General features: G+C 40.7%; 2 protein-coding genes across 6 annotated transcripts in view; one reads left to right on the top strand and one right to left on the bottom strand.

The window, feature by feature from the left end:
- LOC126108920 (serine/threonine-protein kinase OSR1) overlaps nt 1–13,419 on the bottom strand; it is a 525,656-nt gene extending 512,237 nt beyond the window's left edge. The window contains exon 1 of one of the 3 annotated variants that reach the window (XM_049914286.1): nt 11,916–13,419. In XM_049914286.1, coding sequence (XP_049770243.1) covers nt 11,916–11,959 — 44 coding nt within the window. In that variant the 5' untranslated portion in view covers nt 11,960–13,419. The remainder of the gene's footprint in view (nt 1–11,915) is intronic. The other 2 variants (XM_049914284.1, XM_049914287.1) reach the window with 2 other exon arrangements.
- The window catches only part of LOC126108922 (uncharacterized), a 252,633-nt gene that overhangs the window by 181,396 nt on the left and 50,610 nt on the right, over nt 1–20,627 (top strand). The gene's annotated exons all lie outside the window — the stretch shown is intronic.

Raw genomic sequence — 20,627 nt, 5'->3', positions numbered from 1 at the left:
AATTTTTAAGAACCATACCAATTTTTTTAATTTCAGTAATTCAGTCTCACTTTTCCCAAGAACAACGTAACCATGATTTTTGGGTACAAAAAGTACCGACTGTCGGAACAGTCACTTCTGTAATTTATGTTCACGTCATACCCTCGATATTTTTACCGTATTTTCTTGAAATAATATTCTCGAGGGGGAACTTCTAAAATTTTTTTCTATGTCATTACTCGTTACCGAGCTCCAGAGGCTCAAATTTGCAATACATGCGCAGAAAACTGCAAAATGTGCTTTTTAGCAACGTCGTCCACAATTATCTAAATAAATAAACGCAACAAATGGCTGAAATTTTAACTGTACATGTAGGACAGCTACAGTATGCACCTTGTCCCGATGGGTATACAAATGGTCGTTAGTCCAGGGGCTATCGAAAACACTTGGCCCCTTATCTGCGTGATTAATAGAACCTGAGATATGGCCTCCCAAAAGGTCGTTTTTTTTCGTGCGTAGCTGCTGTGTACTGACGTGCCCAGGCTGATCTCTTATAGACAATGGGACAAAAACAAAAACACGGATGGTCTTAAAATTCGTACTCGTCCTCTAAACAGCCGACAAGGTGAACATGAATCCGGTCAGCCAGCAAGGACACGCTACCTGGGTGATAACTGTGGACTTGTGCCCGAGGTTTCTGCGGCGAGGTCCACAGCCGACCACCGACCACAAGCGTCTGCGTCTGCGTCTCGTGTGTCAGCCAGGTCCGGCGCCCTTGTAAGGGATGCAGCAGGATGGGCGAAGGCCGTGTGCCTTGTACGTAGCTACCCAGACCTGCGCCACCGTACAGGAGAGGGAAAGGCTCTCGTGTAGCTGAACGCGTCCTCTTTGGTCGTAAGCTTAGATTTTATCAATGAAAACTTTATGTTGTTGTTCATTGCATTGTTCTTGGGCAAAATAAGACTAAATTACAAAAATTAAAAAATTGGTATGATTCTTAAAAATTTCAGCACATATTCAAAGTGAATGTTATTAATGACAGAAAAAAATTAAAATAATTGCAGTATACGTAAAATTCAATATTAAACTCCTAAAAGTTATGATAGTAACATCACTGGAATGTGACCGACGCTTTTAAAAAAATATATCATTACTTGTCCTTCAAAAAAATTTTTTATGTACATAACAATACTCAAATGGTGTTGACAGTTTACAAAATTATTCCGTGAAAATAGCATCTTCCAGGTGACGGCCGTTTCGGCAACGTACTTCTCAAGCCACTCCCGGAAGTTGGCTTCCACTCTCTCCACATTACTCTGTCAATCCGAACGAGTTCCAGAGGAATTCATTTCTTCAGTTCTCCAAGTGTACAGTACAGGGTCACAATTACACACTTCCTCCAGCCCATGTAAACTGATCACATTGGTTGGTTCTTTAGCATGAGGTGTGGTCTACGATGGGCCTCGTTTGGGTTCCGAAACCACCATTTGTTCATGAGCAGTTATTTAGAAAACAAGCAAAAACCATGATTTTCGGGTTCGAAAAGTACCGACTGTGGGAACAGTTACTTCTATAATTTCTATTCACGTCACATCCTCGAAATTTCTACCGTATTTTCTTGAAATAATATTCTCGAGGGGGAAACTTCCAAAATTTTTTCTGTATCATTACTCGTTGCCGAGATCCAGAGGTTCAAATTTACAATACATGGGCAGAAAACTGCAAAATGTGTTTTTTAAGCTGTACATTCTTTAGACATTCAACTAGAAACACCATTTTCGTGTTGTTATCAAGACACACCCGAAAGACCACGATTTTTGGGTACCGAAAGCACTTCTACAATTGCTTATTCATGGCAAGTCGTCGAAATTTTTACCGTATATTATAAGATGATGTTCTTGGGGAGCTTTGGAAATTTTTTCGATATCATTATCCTTTACTGATGTTCGGAGGTTCGAATTTACTGTACTTAATGGACATAAAATCCGGTCTGGGCTGTAAATGTGGTTTTAAATGACGAAGCAACCACATGGCAAGAGTTTTGGGTTCATAAAAACGGTTCTGAGGTTACCACACCATGTTTTCAGTCAGCATTTTTCGCCAATAAAACTTTATGAAGCCCTCTCTCTGTGTAATGGGCGCTTCGCACCTGTGCAGGGATGTCCAAATTGCTACTGCAGTCACATGAAAGTGGACTAAAAAGTGTCTTAACATACCTGAAAAGAACATCAAATGACTGCCAAAGGGCCGGCCGTTGTGGCCGAGCAGTTCTAGGCACTTCAGTCCGAAACCGCACTGCTGCTACGGTCGCAGGTTCGAATCCTGCCTCGGGCATGGATGTGTGTGATGTCATTAGGTTGGTTAGGGTTAAGTAGTTCTAAGTCTTGGGGACTGATGACCTCAGATGTTAAGTCCCATAGTGCTCAGAGCCATTTGACTGCCAAAAATTATGTGAAACTGGAAAGACTGCAAATTCAGTAAAATATTTCTAGTAACAGTTTTGCTCTTTTCAGGTAGAAATCATAATCCGGTCGTTTTTGATGATTGCGATCCATGAGCAAAGCACACACACACAAGAAAAATATAAAGAAAATATAAATAATAATAATAATATAAATAATATAAAATATAAATAATATAAATAATAAATAATAATATAAATATAAATAATAATAAATAATAATATAAATATAATATAAATATAATAAATAATATAAAAAATATAAAGAAAAATATAAAGCCAACTGCTTTGTGTAAACCTTACACACTAATGCGCCAAAACATTATGACCTCTTGCTTAATGGATTGTTTATCCGTCTTTGGAACTATATAAGTCACTGATTCTGCGGATCTGGGATCCGGCAGTCTGTTGGAAGGATTGCGGTGATATGTGGCGTTTGATGTCTATGCACAGGTCACGTACACTCATGCTCATAAATTAAGGGTAATGCTGATACGTGATGAAACAACGCTCTGGTGGGCGGTTTGTGGGTTTAAATCACTTCGGGGTATGACCATGCGGTGCATTTGACCTGCGGTCGTTGACCCAAATATTAATTTTTTCCGCAGATTCGGATAAGTCAACATTTGTAAAACTCTAATTCCTCTCTCTCAAACTCCACCCTATGCGGAGAGACGGAGAGTTTTAGTTTTAGCGAATCAAAATTTACGAAGTGAATAAGTATTTTTTATTTGTCCGTAACCATTTTCCACGCAAAAATGAGAACATGAATTTTCTTGAATTACAGCGCCAACTACCGAGAAACAAAACAAATGTTTACGACAAAATGTATGTAGTTTTTTATGTACAATCTGATTCTGCAATGAAAAATGGGGGTTCCCATTCGAAATTTCAAAGTTGCTTCGCGCCCCACCCGCAGGTGGCGGGCTAATTTTAGCGCCAGCAGATGTCCCCCTCGAAAATAATCAACTTTGAATTCTACACATTTTTTCGTGTGAAGCTCATTTTTCGAGTCATTCTGGTTTGCCAACTTAAAATTTTCACCCTACATACCAAAAGATCGAAAATTTTTATGAATTTACTTCAAATTATTACACAATACTCTAATGGAAATTCAGAAAGATATAGGCTGTATCTTTTCCTAATATATATGTTATAAAATATATATGCATCATATAACGACGAAAAGATGTTACGAAGAATCTCGAAAAGTTCTTGACCGGTTGTCTTCAGATTTTTACACGATACTATTATGAACATTCATACAGACCTAAGTTTCTTTTTAAATATCTGTAGTATCTAAATATATACAGGGTGCTACAAAAAGGTACAGCCAAACTTTCAGGAAACATTCCTCACACACAAAGAAAGAAAAGATCTTATATGGACATGTGTCCGGAAACGCTTACTTTCCATGTTAGAGTTCATTTTAAAATGGCTCTGAGCACTATGGGACTTAACAGCTATGGTCATCAGTCCCCTAGAACTTAGAACTACTTAAACCTAACTAACCTAAGGACAGCACACAACACCCAGCCATCACGAGGCAGAGAAAAGCCCTGACCCCGCCGGGAATCGAACCCGGGAACCCGGGCGTGGGAAGCGAGAACGCTACCGCACGACCACGAGATGCGGGCTAGAGTTCATTTTATTACTTCTCTTCAAATCACATTGATCGTGGAGTGGAAACACACAGCAACAGAACGTACCAGGGTGACTTCAAACACTTTGTTACAGGAAATGTTCAAAATGTCCTCCGTTAGCGAGGATACGTGCATCCACCATCCGTCACACGGAATCCCTGATGCGCTGATGCAGCCCTGGAGAATGGCGTATTGTAACACAGCCGTCCACAATACGAGCACGAAGAGTCTCTACATTTGGTACCGGGGTTGCGTAGACAAGAGCTTTCAAATGCCCCCATAAATGAAAGTCAAGAGGTTTAGGTCAGGAGAGCGTGGAGGCCACGGAATTGGTCCGCCTCTACCAATCCGTTGGTCACCGAATCTGTTGTTGAGAAGCGTACGAACACGACTGAAATCTACAGGAGCTCCATCGTGCATGAACCACATGTTGTGTCGTACTTGTAAAGGCACATGTTCTAGCAGCACAGGTAGAGTATCTCGTATGAAATCGTGATAACGTGCTCCATTGAGCGTAGGTGGAAGAACATGGGGTCCAATCGAGACATCACCAGCAATGCCTGCCCTAACGTTCACAGAAAATCTCTGTCGATGACGTGATTGCACAATTGCGTGCGGATTCTCGTCAGCCCACACATGTTGATTGTGAAAATTTGCAATTTGATCACGTCGGAATGAAGCCTCATCCGTAAAGAGGACATTTGCACTGAAATGAGCATTGACACATTGTCGGATGAACCATTCGCAGAAGTGTACCCGTGGAGGCCAATCAGCTGCCGATAGTGCCTGCACACGCCGTACACGGTAAGGAAAGAACTGGTTCTCCCGTAGCACTGTCCATACAGTGACGTGGTCAACGTCACCTTGTACAGCAGCAACTTCTCTGACGATGACATTAGTGTTATCGCCAACTGCACGAAGAATTGCCTCGTCCATTGCAGGTGTCCTCGTCGTTCTAGGTCTTCCCCAGTCGCGAGTCATAGGCTGGAATGTTCCGTGCTGCCTAAGACGCCGATCGATTGCTTCGAACGTCTTCCTGTCGGGACACCTCCGTTCTGGAAATCTGTCTCGATACAAACGTACCGCGCCACGGCTATTGCCCCGTGCTAATCCGTACATCAAATGGGCATCTGCCGACTCCGCATTTGTAAACATTGCACTGACTGCAAAACCACGTTCGTGATGAACACTAACCTGTCGATGCTACGTACTGATGTGCTTGATGCTAGTACTGTAGAGCAATGAGTCGCATGTCAAGACGAGCACCGAAGTCAACATTACCTTCCTTCAATTGGGCCAACTGGCGGTGAATCGAGGAAGTACAGTACATACTGACGAAACTAAAATGAGCTCTAACACGGAAATTAAGCGTTTCCGGACACATGTCCACATACCATCTTTTCTTTATTTGTGTGTGAGGAATGTTTCCTGAAAGTTTGGCCGTACATTTTTGTAACACCCTGTATGTATATAATACACACTATCGGAAAAAGATCGCAACACCAAGCAGGAGATAGGGGACATAAACAAAAGTTGGTAAGCGTGTTTCTGCACCTGAAAGATGAGATCTGTTCAATTTTGGCGCCAGTCGTATGACAGTGGCCACTATGAGGATGCAAAACAGCTATAATTTAAAAACACGCTGTAACGCTCGTGAGTGTTAGTCGTCTTTGAGATTGGACGTGGAGAGTTGATGTTAGTCAAGAACGCCTTTAGGGCGACAAAAACGCCATTGTCAGCACTTCACTGAGTTTGAACGTGGCTGTGTAATGGGGCTACGAGAAGCTGGATTCTCCTCCTCCCATATTGCAGAAAGACTTGGTAGGAATGCAGTCGCTGTACACGATCGTTGGCCGTGGTGGTCACGATAACGTTCAAAATGGTTCAAATGGCTCTGAGCACTATGGGACTTAACATCTGTGGTCATCTGTCCCCTAGAACTTAGAACTACTTAAACCCAACTAACCTAAGGACATCACACACATCCATGCCCGAGGCAGGATTCGAACCTGCGACCGCAGCAGTCGCGCGGTTCCGGACTGAGCGCCTAGAACCGCGAGACCACCGCGGCTGGCTATGTACTTATCTGAGGTATTTAATTTACATATTTGTCATTGTGCCTATAGGTTATAAACAGTTCTGGTGGTTGGTATTTCCTATTATGTAGTAATGTTTTGAACTGTACTTACAGGTCGCGTGGACAATTTCTTACATATTACGCTCCTGTTGCATATTTGGTGTTGGTCTTCCTCTTATGAATGCCAATTTGCGGTTTTTTTCCCCACATTCCACAGCACTATGAACTGAACGCTTGTTTTAATGCAATGTTTTGGTTTCTGTTGCCGACTGTCAAATGTTTTTGCCAAAGATCGAAGGTTATTGCCAAAATTACGAGTGTAACTACTGAACTATCTGTGGTCTGTTCGTGTATGTATTTGTGTGTGCGTTTGTGTATGTATATATATGTGTGTGTGTGTGTGTGTGTGTGTGTGTGTGTGTGTGTGTGTGTGTGTATTATTAATTTTTTTGTGCTCTGTGTGTGTGTGTGTGTGTGTGTGTGTGTGTGTGTGTGTATGTGTGTGTGGGTGGGTGGGTGTGTCTTGGTATGATATAATTTTTTTTTGCGCTGCGTGTGTGTGTGTGTGTGTGTGTGTGTGTGTGTGTCTGTATTTTGGTTTGGTTTAAATATTTTTTTTGTTGACTATGTGTGTGTGTGTGTTTTGGTGTGATATTAATTTTATTTTATTTTTTTTTTGTGCTGTGTGTGTGTGTGTGTGTGTGTGTTTTGGTGTGATATAATTGTGAATTGCAGAGTAATCGTGTAGATGTAAATTACTTTCCACAATACATGCACTACCGCCCAAAAAATTCCGAGAGCGATTTTATTCCTTGCGAATAATGACGTCACGCAGTTAACTTCTGTGGCTACCTGAACGACAGCTAAAAACAAAAGATGTGCATTTGTGCAGTGAGTTGTAGGCGGACAACGTTTAAGCAGTCAACGTGCGGCCTTGGTGCGTCAACATTGCCGTATCGCAAATTGCAGTGGAGCAACATGCCTCAATCAAGAGTTGAAGACATTCTCTGGAGAGGAAAGTGTGTGCAATGTTTGTCCCGCACACCTCGACACTTGATCAACTACGCGTGGACGACTGCCGCGACTTGATTGAAATTAAAAAAAAGCGCAAAATTCCTTCTTGGAGAAAATCAACACGGATTGCAGGAGGCGATGTTGTCAATAGGAGCCTACCATAAAACGACAAAGTGCAGAAAGTATGTCATGTTGTTCGCCAAGGCGAGAGAAGGGACGAGTGTAATGCTCGAGTTGAACAACATGCCACAGTAGAAACTTCCTGGCAGATTAAAACTGCGTGCCCGACCGAGACTCGAATTCGGGACCTTTGGCTCTCGCGGGCAAGTGCTCTACCCTCTGAGCTACCGAAGCACGACTCACGCCAGGTACTCACAGCTTTACTTCTGCCAGTATCTCGTCTCCTACCTTCCAAACTTTACAGAAGCTCTCCTGCGAACCTTGCAGAACTAGCACTCCTGAAAGAAAGGATATTGCGGAGACATGGCGTAGCCACAGCCTGGGGGATGTTTCCAGAATGAGATTTTCACTCTGCAGCGGAGTGTGCGCTGATATGAAACTTCCTGGCAGATTAAATCTGTGTGCCCGACCGAGACTCGAACTCGGGACCTTTGCCTTTCGCGGGCAAGTGCTCTACCTTCTGAGCTACCGAAGCACGACTCACACCCGGTCCTCACAGCTTTACTTCTGCCAGTATCTCGTCTCCTACCTTCCAAACTTTACAGAAGCTCTCCTGCGAACGCGAAAGGCAAAGGTCCCGAGTTCGAGTCTCGGTCGGGCACACAGTTTTAATCTGCCAGGAAGTTTCATATCAGCGCACACTCGGCTGCAGAGTGAAAATCTCATTCTGGATGCCACAGTAGGGTTATCAACGTTCTGTGCAGTGTACGCAAACGGAGGGAGGCTATGTACGAGGGTTGGAACTTCAATAGTGGCAATTATTTATTTACAGCTCGTAAAAAATAGATACGTGTTTCAAAGTTTTACTGGCCTTTAAAGTAGTCACCAGCATTGTGTATAACCCGTTGCTGGCGATGTGGAAGTCGTAGGATGCTCTTGGCAGTGCCAGTTGTGTTGACAGTTCGAGCGGCGCGGTGTATTGCCCGACGAATTTGTAGCACTTCTGAAGCGAATGCCGTGAAGTGTTTCCTTCAGTTTAGAAATCGAGTTGAACTCACGAGGGCTTAAGTCAGGGGAGTGCACTTAGCAGCCCCGTAAGTCAAACAAATCACTAACAGCTTGGACTGTACGAGCTTGAGCATTGTTCTGCGAAATGATGGTCAAGTCGTGCAGAAAGTGTCATCACTTCTGTCTCTAAGCTGGTCGTAGGTTGTGTTCCAAAAATGACCACCATAGAGACAGAAGTGATGACACTTTCTGCAGGACCTGACCATTATTGCATTCGACGCCACATTGGGCGACTTGCGTGTCGGAGATGGAGATGAAATGATGATGAGGACAACACAACATCCAGTCCCTGATCGGAGAAAATCTCCTGCCCCAGCCGGGAATCGAACCCGGGGCCCTTGGCGTGACATTCTGCCGCGCTGCCCACTGAGCTAACGGGGACGGACTTTCTTCTTCAAAATGTCACACTTCAAGATCAACACATTTTTGCAGTTGATGAAGCCAGTCCTTAGAGCAATGATGCCAATATTCATGACGCATTTCACAAACCAGGTTTCTATAATGTTCCACTGCTTCATCTGGTGATGAAAAAGTGATTCCACCTATTTATTGATTAATTTCAGAAAAAAAGAAAATATGTGCTAGGTCAGGGCTGTATGGTGGAGGGTCCATGGTGTTGATCTCTAGAGCATCCAAACATTCAGTTATTTTTGCAGTATGCGATGATGCGTTGTCCTGATGGAAAATAATTTTTTTACGAAGTTTTTCAACTACTTGCGGTAAACGCCTATCTGTGTACTAATCGGTTGTAATGGTCTGTCTGTCTTCTAACGCTATAGTAACAATCTAGCCCGTTTCAGAAAAAAAACTAGCAAACGTCTTCTTGCCAGCTCTGCGAATTTGTCGGACTTTTGCAGTCCTAGGTTCTGTCGAAAAATTCATTGAACCAGTTGACTTTTCTTTTCAGGACCATAACAATTAATCCAAGAATGATCACCAAATCAAATCTGAATTGCCGCCTTGGAATTTTTTCCAGTATTCTCCACCAGTCAACGCGTCATTGTTTCGGAATGAGAGTTGCTTTATATGGAATCCATCGACAACAAATTTTGCTCATTTCCGTTATTGTATTAGTTTTGACTCGTGCCAATTTCCAATGTGATCCTAATAAATTCATAAAATTTTCATCGATGCCCTTCAGGCATTGCTCAAACAGAGGCAATATTTTCATCAATAACAGCAGTCCTTGGACATTATTCACGAAATTGATCACAAAGAAAAAACCGATCTCTTTTAAATTCGCTGTACCAATTATATATCGTTGTCTTAGTCGGAATTCTTCGTCAAATGCATTTCAAAGCCTATCTTTGCACTGTTTATGCGTTAATGACGATTTAAAATCTCGAAAAAATCACAGCCAGGAAGTGTTCTCTCGTCCAATTCATTTCTTGGCGCATAAAAAATCTTTAAATTATGGCAATTAACGAACTATTGGAGCAAATCAATGAAACTACATGACAATCAGCTTGCAAAACATAAGAAACTAGTCGTCAAATACAAATAAATTTCACTTGTTTCTTATTATAATAGCATTCTTAAGAATCAAACAACAGTAGCATCATTCACTCCATCCTTCATTGTACATACCCAATGCCCTTTGTTAACTTGATCTGGTTTAGTTCACATATACTTGACCAGCATTTAAGTATGGCCCAGGGAAGTATTTTTCATGTAATAGCTTTTATAGCAAAATTCCAGTTTGCCAATATCTTACCGATGAATGACAGCCTGCTATTTTCTTGACCTACAATGGAGACTACGTAGTCATTCCACTTTATATATCTACACACTGTAGGTCCAAAATTTTTGCATGCCACAATTGACTCTAGATGTAGCTCACTAATCCAGCAGTCAAAAGGTACATTTTATGATTCAGTAAGAGCGTAATTTTATACTTCTCTGCTTGTCTTCAGTCAGACGAGAATTTTTTAAGATTTCACTTGATATTATGAAATATTCTATCAGGTGTGACATATACACGGTAGTAATATCATTTGCAAGTGCTAGTTTATTCCCAAAGTTACAAAAATATGTAGATGTACGTTATGGTGGATATGAGTATCGTATCTCGGCCACATTACAAAAGCAACCACATATTAGCGCTAGAAGCTTAAAACAGTGATGACAAACAATTCCGTTTTATCAAATTTACTGTTTTCTCAAACTCAATATTTCAAAATTGATCATTTTATCATTATCCTATGTGATAGTACCTCTGATTATTCACATATAAGCATCTTTGAATTTGGAGGTATTTAGTAAATCTGACTGATGTTATTAAATATTCTATCAGACATGACGTATTCACGGCAGTTTGAGTTGTGTGTTTCACCCCTGCTGTAACGTAAATTGCGAGTGTTCAACTTCAGTCACACACAGTTACTGCTATACCTACTGTTACATGACTTCATGATGTTGATTTTATTATTAGATGCTATAGTTTATGTTTATCCTCATACAGCAGAATTTTGTACTAGTCTGTCTATGCAGAATTTCGAATTACCTTCTGTAATATGTGTAGTATAGCAATATTTATTAAATCAAAGATAAAATAAAAAGTAATGATGCAATTGTTCTCCTAAAATCTGTGACTGCCATTGGCTGTAAATATTTTCAAAGAAGAATTAGAAGATTATCAAACATTTCTTTCAACATGCCTGTATGTCACTCCCATCATTCTATGTTTTACCTCCAGAAGTTTTTTTTTTAAACTAATCACACTCTTTCCGCATCCACATACATTCAACCAGAACGAAACATAACTGCATAAAATATAACACTGTAGTTGTGGTAATGAAAATATGGTACATCTTTTCATTCAGTTGTCTAAAAATAAACTAAGACGAAACAATGAAGAAAAATATATTATCAGTGTGCGATGTAGCTCAATTTATGCACCGAAACAAAGCCCTATAGAATATACACATTTCTTCAAGTTTAAAAATTTAATAAACAAATAAATTACAGCTGAGTTTAAAATTTGGCACTGTACTAATTTTTGGTGCAGATTTTCGCATAAATTCAAAGAACTGAAAAGATAATGTACTAGTTCAATATTTCTGGAAAATGTTTGATTTGAACAGAAATATATTTGAGATAGTCCCTATCCGTGAAGTAATTGCTGCAATATTGTAGCACACTTTGCAGAAACGATAAGGAATAGAGCTGATTGGATAAAAGCTGGATAGTCAAACAAAAGTTTGGAAATTATTGAGAGAGAGAAAGAGACTAAAATTGTCTAAATAACTTTGTCAATTTTTCCTGTATAAGGTAGATTTTAGAGGAGAAAAAAAAGCTTTCAAATCTACCAGAAAATTTTTAAGTGTCATTTTGACTTTACAGAAACTAAGTAGATTATTAAGGCAATCTCGTTAATCGTTAATGTTTGTCTTATATGTGTCTGCTGCATTCCTCAAATGGTACATAAGAGAAACTAGAAAAATTAGTAGGTCTCGAATAACTTTCTAACTGGAAATAAAGCTGGCATACTACACAGGAGAAAAAAAATAGTGTTTTTCATTTTCTATATTTATTTTTGTTGTCATTGTCTTACCTTGTTGCGAGGAAGGGCATCTTCACGATGTCTGTTGTTGACATTTTCTTCTTCTCCTTGTCGTTTTTCGCCAATTTTCTCGGAATAACATTAACCAGAGATAACACCAGTTTGCCTTCCAGTGGGTGCCCCCAGAGAAGCAAATGTTAACCGCGCTATTACCGAAACTAAAGCAAAAGACCGAAAAATAAAAATCTGTCCTCGGACAATGCGCTTGAGATGACGCCCAGCAAGCAACTCCCACGAGAAATTCTTTGGCCCTTCTGTCACCAGAGGTTTCCTCTCTGATTGGTCCACACGTGGAGGGGATGGGAAGCAGAGATAATGATGAGTCCTGTGACTGCGATATTAGGTCAAGGAACTTAATAGTTCGCACCTGTATATCTGCAGCGGCGAACTGGTAAACTCTTTGAGCCCTATTAAAAAGCTAGTGTCTGTGGCGAAGTAACCGAATAGCTACAAAATAATGACTGCAACTTTAACGTTAAGAGGAGGCCGAAATTTGAAAAGGCAATTACAAAACCGTTTCGATCGTTATTCACTTTTACTGCCGCCAGATTGTCATTCGTATGTCAGTTTCCTCTGTTTGAATAACGTTATTCAATCAAGACAGAAGAAATTTACCTACGTAAAATTGTTTGTGTCAAATATACGCACTGGCGAATAAATGTAGGAACCGTTACTCTATTTAATGCATAATATTGAATTTATGGAAATATGTAAGTGTATGCTAAAAATACGTCTCTGATCAATGGCTTCATGTGAGCTTGTACAGGAAAGCGCAGGAAGAAGTAATGTTTGTTTGTTTAAAACAGCTACTTCTGCGATTCAGTGCCCTCACTATAAACGTTTTTACTTTTTTCATGCGATAAGTTCCTCGGTAGGATAACAAGGAATAAATTGTGATTACCCACTACGCTATTTTTCTCTTCCGTGATCTATTTTATGGGAGGTGATATAATTAGTTCGCACAAAAAAGAAAGAAAGAGAGAGAGAGAGAGAGAACTCGTACTCTGTCGGCAGTACAGTTGCACCAGAGTCTTTAAAACAAAAAGATAAAAAGAAGGTTGCAAACCCGCACACGTAATTTTCGTATTTCAGCGAGGGCAAGGGGAAATTTTCTTGAAGTCGTGGGAAAAGATATATCTGTGGCAGTATTCTTTACACACTATGTTTTTCTTTGACAGTCCACTCTGAGGAAATGAACAAAAATGTATTACTTTGAATTTACTAAAACGGAAATTTGAAAAAAAAATTATCGTCTAAATTTTTAAATAAAAAATGAGGAGGGAGATTAATATAGTTGCTCCTGCAGGAGCTAAAACGCAGCGATTTTAAATAAGATATATTCTGAGTTTCCAGCACTTATTTCCCAATAGGAGCTACGAGGGCAAAAGCTTAGAACGATCTCTGTCACACACGGCTTCGCGCATACGACTTGAGCCCTCGGGAAGACAGCGACGTGATTGTTCGCGAACTGCAACAGACGCTCACGCAAACTGTCACTTGTCTACAACCGCGGACGGAAGACAACTGACGGCGCGCCGGTCGGCGTGAGTGTTTTGTCTGCCCCCACCACGGCCGCCCTGTCCCCTCGCACTGGCTACGGAGCACATACACAGACGGAGGGCCCCATTCAACTGACCTTCAGGGTCAACGTCGGTTAATTGCCTGAAGTAGAGGAAGCCGTGTGTGGCACCTCGGCGACGGCTTTTTAGATCTAGTAAGTTCCACAAGGCCACGGCGAGAACAGTTGCACCTCACTATCTTCGTGGATCCCCTCCCGAATATTAACCCTCGCAAGATCGAGGACGGGAGATACCTTATGCCCACCTTTTGGAAACGTAGTAATCTGATGATGTGCTTTATTATTTTCAAATTCTGAAAAAAAATTGTTTGTTCTACCAGTCTCCATTACTGTTTGGAATTTTTCGGTAAAATGTAGCTCAAAAACTTTGGTCTTAGTAGTGAATGTGACTTTCTGCAACAAATGTCATTTTCTTGTTATTATGTTCAAGATCCTTCTTACACATCTGTATATCATTAAGAAGTATGTTGTGAGTAAAAATCAATTGCAGTGAATGAAATTTGTATTTTTTAAAATTTATTTATGGTGGTCATCGAGTACACATTACGGAGAATGTGTTAGTACTGTTAAGATTATACTAAAAGATATTTTCAGGTGCAGGACCCTTCTTCTTCATAAGTAACTATTTAAAAAAGATTCTGTTAATAAAAATTCATAACAATTAGTAAAATTTGCTTTTTTTAAATTTTTTGTGATCACTACGAAGTACTCACCTCCTCTCTTGGTAGTACTCGTTATGGGAAATGCGTTCTTATTGCTAGTGTTATATGGCACCTGAGGAGGAACTCTTTTTCTCTAACAACGTACTAAACACATATTGTTAAATGGCATATTATTAACCTGTTATTATTATACACAACCTCATTCACTCACACACACACACAAAGCCGCGTGCGCACAAACATACATACATACACACACACACACACACACACACACACACACAGAACTATGAGCGCACAAGGAGTATGGAGTGTTAGTGGGAAAACGTAAGTGCCATTTTTTCACAAAACACTTTTTCAGTGCCGTTGGATTCTCGGTACTCCGTTTCATGTCCCTATACTTGACCCAGTCTTTTCAAACATGCATTTGGAGATAGCGCTTGATCTTTGTGCCCTGACGTGCTTACCCCTACAGTTCCAAAATTTAAAAGATATGTGAAGCCGTTTTTGTTGGTTATCGTTCTGCTAACTAAAAACTTCATACAGTATTTCTGTACGTGTAGTCTCACAAATAAAATATAGTACCTAGGTACTGATGGCTCTTTGAACAAAAACTGTCTTCGCGCTATTCTGTCGAAAATAGATGTTTTTGAGATCGCCATTATGTAGAAAACACAAGGTGATCCTTGCAAGGAAGAAAACAGCAACCAGCCACAGACAATAACGATATTTATTAACACGAATAGCGCCGTTATCGGTTTCGAACCGAAAGGCACATCTTCAGAAGGCTGTTCACGTTTATATTACACTATCTTAGCGCTCGATGCTTGACGCTAGTAGAATACAGTATATGTTCAGCGCAGGCTTATTTTGTTTTTCTTTAGGCGATGTCGTTCACAAATTGCAACACTTTCTAAACTATTCACGCTAATTATGGCCGTAGAAGCATGGTCTCTTTCGAATGTACTTCTGTCCAAAAAGCGATTCTGGTAGAGTGAGTCCAACTTTTTTTGTTAATTATGCCTTTTGTCTTCTTGTGACATTTACATATAAACTTTCATCCGCTAACAGATGTTTCTGTATATGTAACCTGTTTACCCTCTTAGGAGCGGTATTTCGAACAAACCCTTCTTAAACGATGCCTGCACCCTATCCAGATTCCTGTCCTTAGCGGTTTGGCCTTGGCGATGATAAGTCAATGAATCATTCTTGTCCTGATTCACCCCCTTAGGGCTTGAAATTCCATAAACAATGAATTTCTAACAGAGGAGCCAAATACATATTTTCGTTGACTTAGCTTCAAAATTGCTTGCGTAATGAAATAATTCCATAAAAACTTTCATCCCCTAATCCCCTATATCACCTCCTTAGCGGATGAATTTCCAAAAACACTGAGACACGTATTTTTTATTTGTAACCGAAAAGTCGAATAACAATTTTCATAGATGTAGACTTTAGCAGTTCTGCAATAATGATATATTATAAAAAAACTTTCACCCACTATTTCACTCTCATAAGAATTAAATTTCCAAAAATGCTGAAATACGAATTTTTTTGTTGCTGATCGAGAATTCAAATACCAGCTTTCGTAGGTCCAGCCTCAAAGTTACCTTGAGTCAGTCACCATATATATGTTTTGTTGTTTACATTAGTAGTTGGGTCCTTTTTCGAACGAGGTGTGCCGGCCAGGGTGGCCGAGCGGTTCTAGGCGCTACAGTCTGGAACCGCACGACCGCTACGGTCGCAGGTTCCAATCCTGCCTCGGGCATGGATGTGAGTGATGTCCGTAGGTTAGTTAGGTTTAGGTAGTTCTAAGTTCTAGGGGACTGATGACCTTAGAAGTGCTCAGAGCCATTTGAACCATTTTTTTGAGCGAGGTGTGTTGGATAGATAAGGGAAATACCTGTGTTTTTTTGAAAGAACTTTATTTATTCGACTACCTCAGTGTCACCCACTTCAAAACGGTCCCCATTAGAGGCCAGCACTTTTATTATACCGGAAAACTTCTGGAACTTCATCTTTTATATAATTTGTAACTCTCTCGGTGATAAGCTTTTAATGTTATGTACGCTTGTAAAATGGTGGGTCTTTAAGATTTGCGTTGTTTATGGGAGGAGAGAAATCGCATGGGGTGATGTCTGGCGAATATGAAGCTCGCCCTATTTGCCCAAGAAATTCACAGTGCCGTAGACACTGGCGAGCAGATTGATGCCGTATTCCTGGACTTCAGGAAGGCATTTGATACGGTTCCGCACTTACGTTTAGTGAAAAAAATACGAGCTTACGGAATATCGGACCAGGTTTGTGATTGGATTCAGGATTTCCTAGAAGAAAGAACACAACATGTCATTCTTAACGGTTCAAAATCTGCAGATGTAGAGGTAATTTCGGGAGTACCGCAAGGAAGCGTGATAGGACCTTTATTGTTTACAATATACATACATGACTTAGTTGACAACATCGGTAGCTCCGTGAGGCTATTTGCAGATGACACGGTTGTCTACAAGAAAGTAGCAACATCAGAAGACTCGTACGTACTCCAGGAAGACCTGCAGAGGATTAATGCATGGTGCGACAGCTGGCAGCTTTCCCTAAACGTAGATAAATGTAATATAATGCGCATACATAGGGGCAGAAATCCATTCCAGTACGATTATGTCATAGGTGGTAAATCATTGGAAGCGGTAACGACCGTAAAATACTTAGGAGTTACTATCCGGAGCGATCTAAAGTGGAATGATCACATAAAACAAATAGTGGGAAAAGCAGGCGCCAGGTTGAGATTCATAGGAAGAATTCTAAGAAAATGTGACTCATTGACGAAAGAAGTAGCTTACAAAACGCTTGTTCGTCCGATTCTTGAGTATTGCTCATCAGTATGGGACCCTTACCAGGTTGGATTAATAGAAGAGATAGACATGATCCAGCGAAAAGCAGCGCGATTCGTCATGGGGACATTTAGTCAGCGCGAGAGCGTTACGGAGATGCTGAACAAGCTCCAGTGGCGGACACTTCAAGAAAGGCGTTACGCAATACGGAGAGGTTTATTATCGAAATTACGAGAGAGCACATTCCGGGAAGAGATGGGCAACATATTACTACCGCCCACATATATCTCGCGTAATGATCACAACGAAAAGATCCGAGAAATTAGAGCAAATACGGAGACTTACAAGCAGTCGTTCTTCCCACGCACAATTCGTGAATGGAACAGGGAAGGGGGGATCAGATAGTGGTACAATAAGTACCCTCCGCCACACACCGTAAGGTGGCTCGCGGAGTATAGATGTAGATGTAGATGTAGATGTAAAGAATTGTTTTCGGCAGATACATCACGTACAATCAACGAAGTGTGAGTAGGTGTATTATCGTTCTGCAAAAGCCTTTGAATTGTTTCGCCACAAGTCCGTGCTTTTTCTTCTGATTGCTTCACGGAAACGGCATTGAGTTTGTAACCGGTACTTCTTACTGATCGCTCGACGATGTGACAAGAACTCGCGGTGTACTATACCGTTAAAATCACTTAATACAATGAGCGTATCCTTCACATTTGACCGCACCTGTCGATCTTAAAAAGTCTTGGCGATACAGAATACTTCTACTTGGACGATGGAGCCTTAGTTTCGACGTCATTTCCGAAAAACCGATATTTCATCAACTGTTGTGACAAGTTTGAGTAGTTCTGCATCGCTGTTTAACTTCAGCTGGCATCTTGCGTTCTAAAAATTCTCGTAGATGATGATACAGTTTGTCAAACATCGTGTGTTTGTCAAATTATTTTAAAGAGTGTAACTTTGTTTGACGTGTTTGTCAATTAAAGCCTGTTGTGAAATGTTTGAGAGGAATTTAGACTGACGGCGATTTGACAAATCGTTTGTCTGTTTGAGATAGCGAGTCTCAAACAGAAATCGATAGCGTTGTAAGTAGGCTGTTTAGGTTTTTATATTGGTAACGACACGTAGCGCTCTGTATGAAAATCACTGGCTGTGCTGTGTGCAGTCTGTGGCTGGTTGGCATTGTTGTAAAATTTGCTATTGTAGTGCTGGGCAGTTGGATGAGAACAGCTCGTAGCGTTGGGCATAGAGATGGGTCGAACTCGTTCATTCCCGTGAACTACTTCATTCCTTTCACTCATTGCCGTGAAATGTTCAAATGAAGTAGTTCATTCATGGAGTACGGAAGCCAGGCGAAGTTGCCCAGTTCGCCGCTCAGCCGCGGCTACGCTCGCTCGTACAATAAAGCTTCGTAATACTTCATAATTTTACCAACAGATGGCCGAACTATGCAGTAACGTACAGGCAATGTTTTACGCTCTTACAGCGTCTGAGTTAAATAGAGCATGGTCGAAGGGGACAAAGGAAAGATAAACAGAGAAGCCTGTCAGATATAAAGAAGGTATTACATTTAATCTTGCTTGACATTTTTTCATGGAGCGCCCAAAAAAGTCTTGATCTGCCAAATGAAACATTATTTGTTGTATTCATGGACTGAAAACTAGGGCTACCAACGAAATGCAGTCCAATTTTATGTTCCTTTTAAAATTTAATCCAAAATAGAATGCTTATGTTTACCACTGTCACCAAGTCTGTATACCTACGTTAAGTAATTATTCAGAAGTTTTGCTGTAGATTTTATTTTTGTTGAGAATAGCAACCCTCCAGATTCAAAACGTAAACTGCCACCTGTAGTCATTGGTACGATTTCAGATAATATCCCTCTTTCAGTGTTATTAACAAACCTTTTATTTTCATATTGGCTGTGCGTGCTCACACAGCCAGCCTCTTCGTTTGTATCTTTAATATTCATTTGTCTGCAAGCGCTGCCAACGGTAGGCTACACGTAGACGCTAAGTTTAACTGCACAAATAGTCACGGGTAATGATGTCAGCACTGCAGGAAGTAGCTGACGCTGCTTTCCCCTCGCCCCTCACCACCCCAACCACTCGTAAACCTATCGTTCCCACCCCAACCACTCGTGAACCTATCGTTCCCCACAAACACCGCGCGATTAGTCGACAGGCAGAAGAGGGAAGATGAGTGACGTAGCGCCGATTTAGTGGGAGAGGGAGAGTGGAAGAGAGTGAGTGAACTAGAAAAAGTGTGGAGTGTGCTATCTGTGAAGAGTTTGAAGTACCAGTTCATTAAAATTGAGTGGTTAGTTCACACTTCACTAGAGTGAAGCGTTCATTTGAACGACTCATTCACGAGCTCCCCATCACTAGTTGGGCAGTTGGAGGTGAGCCGCCAGCAGTGGTGGATGTGGGGAGAGAGATGGCGGAGTTTTGAGAGCGGACGATCTGGACGTGTGACCGCCAGAAAGACTAAATTTGTAACATTGGATATCATGGACTGATATATATATATATATATATATATATATATATATATATATATATATATAATGACTTTTGAACACTATTAAGGTAAATAAATTGTTTGTTCTCTATCAAAATCTTTCATTTGCTAACTATGCCTACCAGTAGTTAGTGCCTTCAGTAGTTTGAATCTTTTATTTAGCTGGCAGTAGTGGCGCTCGCTGTATTGCAGTAGTTCGAGTAACGAAGATTTTTGTGAGGTAAGTGAGTTGTGAAAGGTATAGGTTAATGTTAGTCAGGGCCATTCTTTTGTAGGGATTTTTGAAAGTCAGATTGCGTTGCGCTAAAAATATTGTGTGTCAGTTTAGTGATGATCAGAATAAGTAGAGAGAGAAATGTCTGAATACGTTCAGTTGTGACAATGTTATAGAATATAGACCATTCTTTGATTTAAATTCTGAGGAAGACACTCCTAGCAGTGTCCAAACCAGGTTGTTGTTGTTGTTGTGGTCTCCAGTCCAGAGACTGGTTTGATGCAGCTCTCCATGCTACTCTATCCTGTGCAAGCTGCTTCATCTCCCAGTACCTACTGCAGCCTACATCCTTCTGAATGTGTTTAGTGTATTCATCTCTTGGTCTCCCCCTACGATTTTTACCCTCCACGCTGCCCTCCAATACTAAATTGGTGATGCGTTGATGCCTCAGAACATGTCCTACCAACCGATCCCTTCTTCTGGTCAAGTTGTGCCACAAACTTCTCTTCTCCCAATCCTATTCAATACTTCCTCATTAGTTATGTGATCTACCCATCTAATCTTCAGCATTCTTCTGTAGCACCACATTTCAAAAGCTTCTATTCTCTTCTTGTCCAAACTATTTACCGTCCATGTTTCACTTCCATACATGGCTACACTCCATACAAATACTTTCAGAAACGACTTCCCGACACTTAAATCTATACTCGATGATAACAAATTTCTCTTCTTCAGAAACGCTTTCCTTGCCATTGTTAGTGTATATTTTATATCCTCTCTACTTCGACCATCATCAGTTATTTTGCTCCCCAAATAGCAAAACTCCTTTACTACTTTAAGTGTCTCATTTCCTAATCTAATAACCTCAACATCACCCGACTTAATTCGACTACA

This window comes from Schistocerca cancellata, chromosome 11 (genome assembly GCF_023864275.1).
Source record: "Schistocerca cancellata isolate TAMUIC-IGC-003103 chromosome 11, iqSchCanc2.1, whole genome shotgun sequence".
Taxonomy (NCBI): Eukaryota; Metazoa; Arthropoda; class Insecta; order Orthoptera; family Acrididae; genus Schistocerca; species Schistocerca cancellata.
This window is presented reverse-complemented; position numbering and strand designations above follow the sequence as displayed.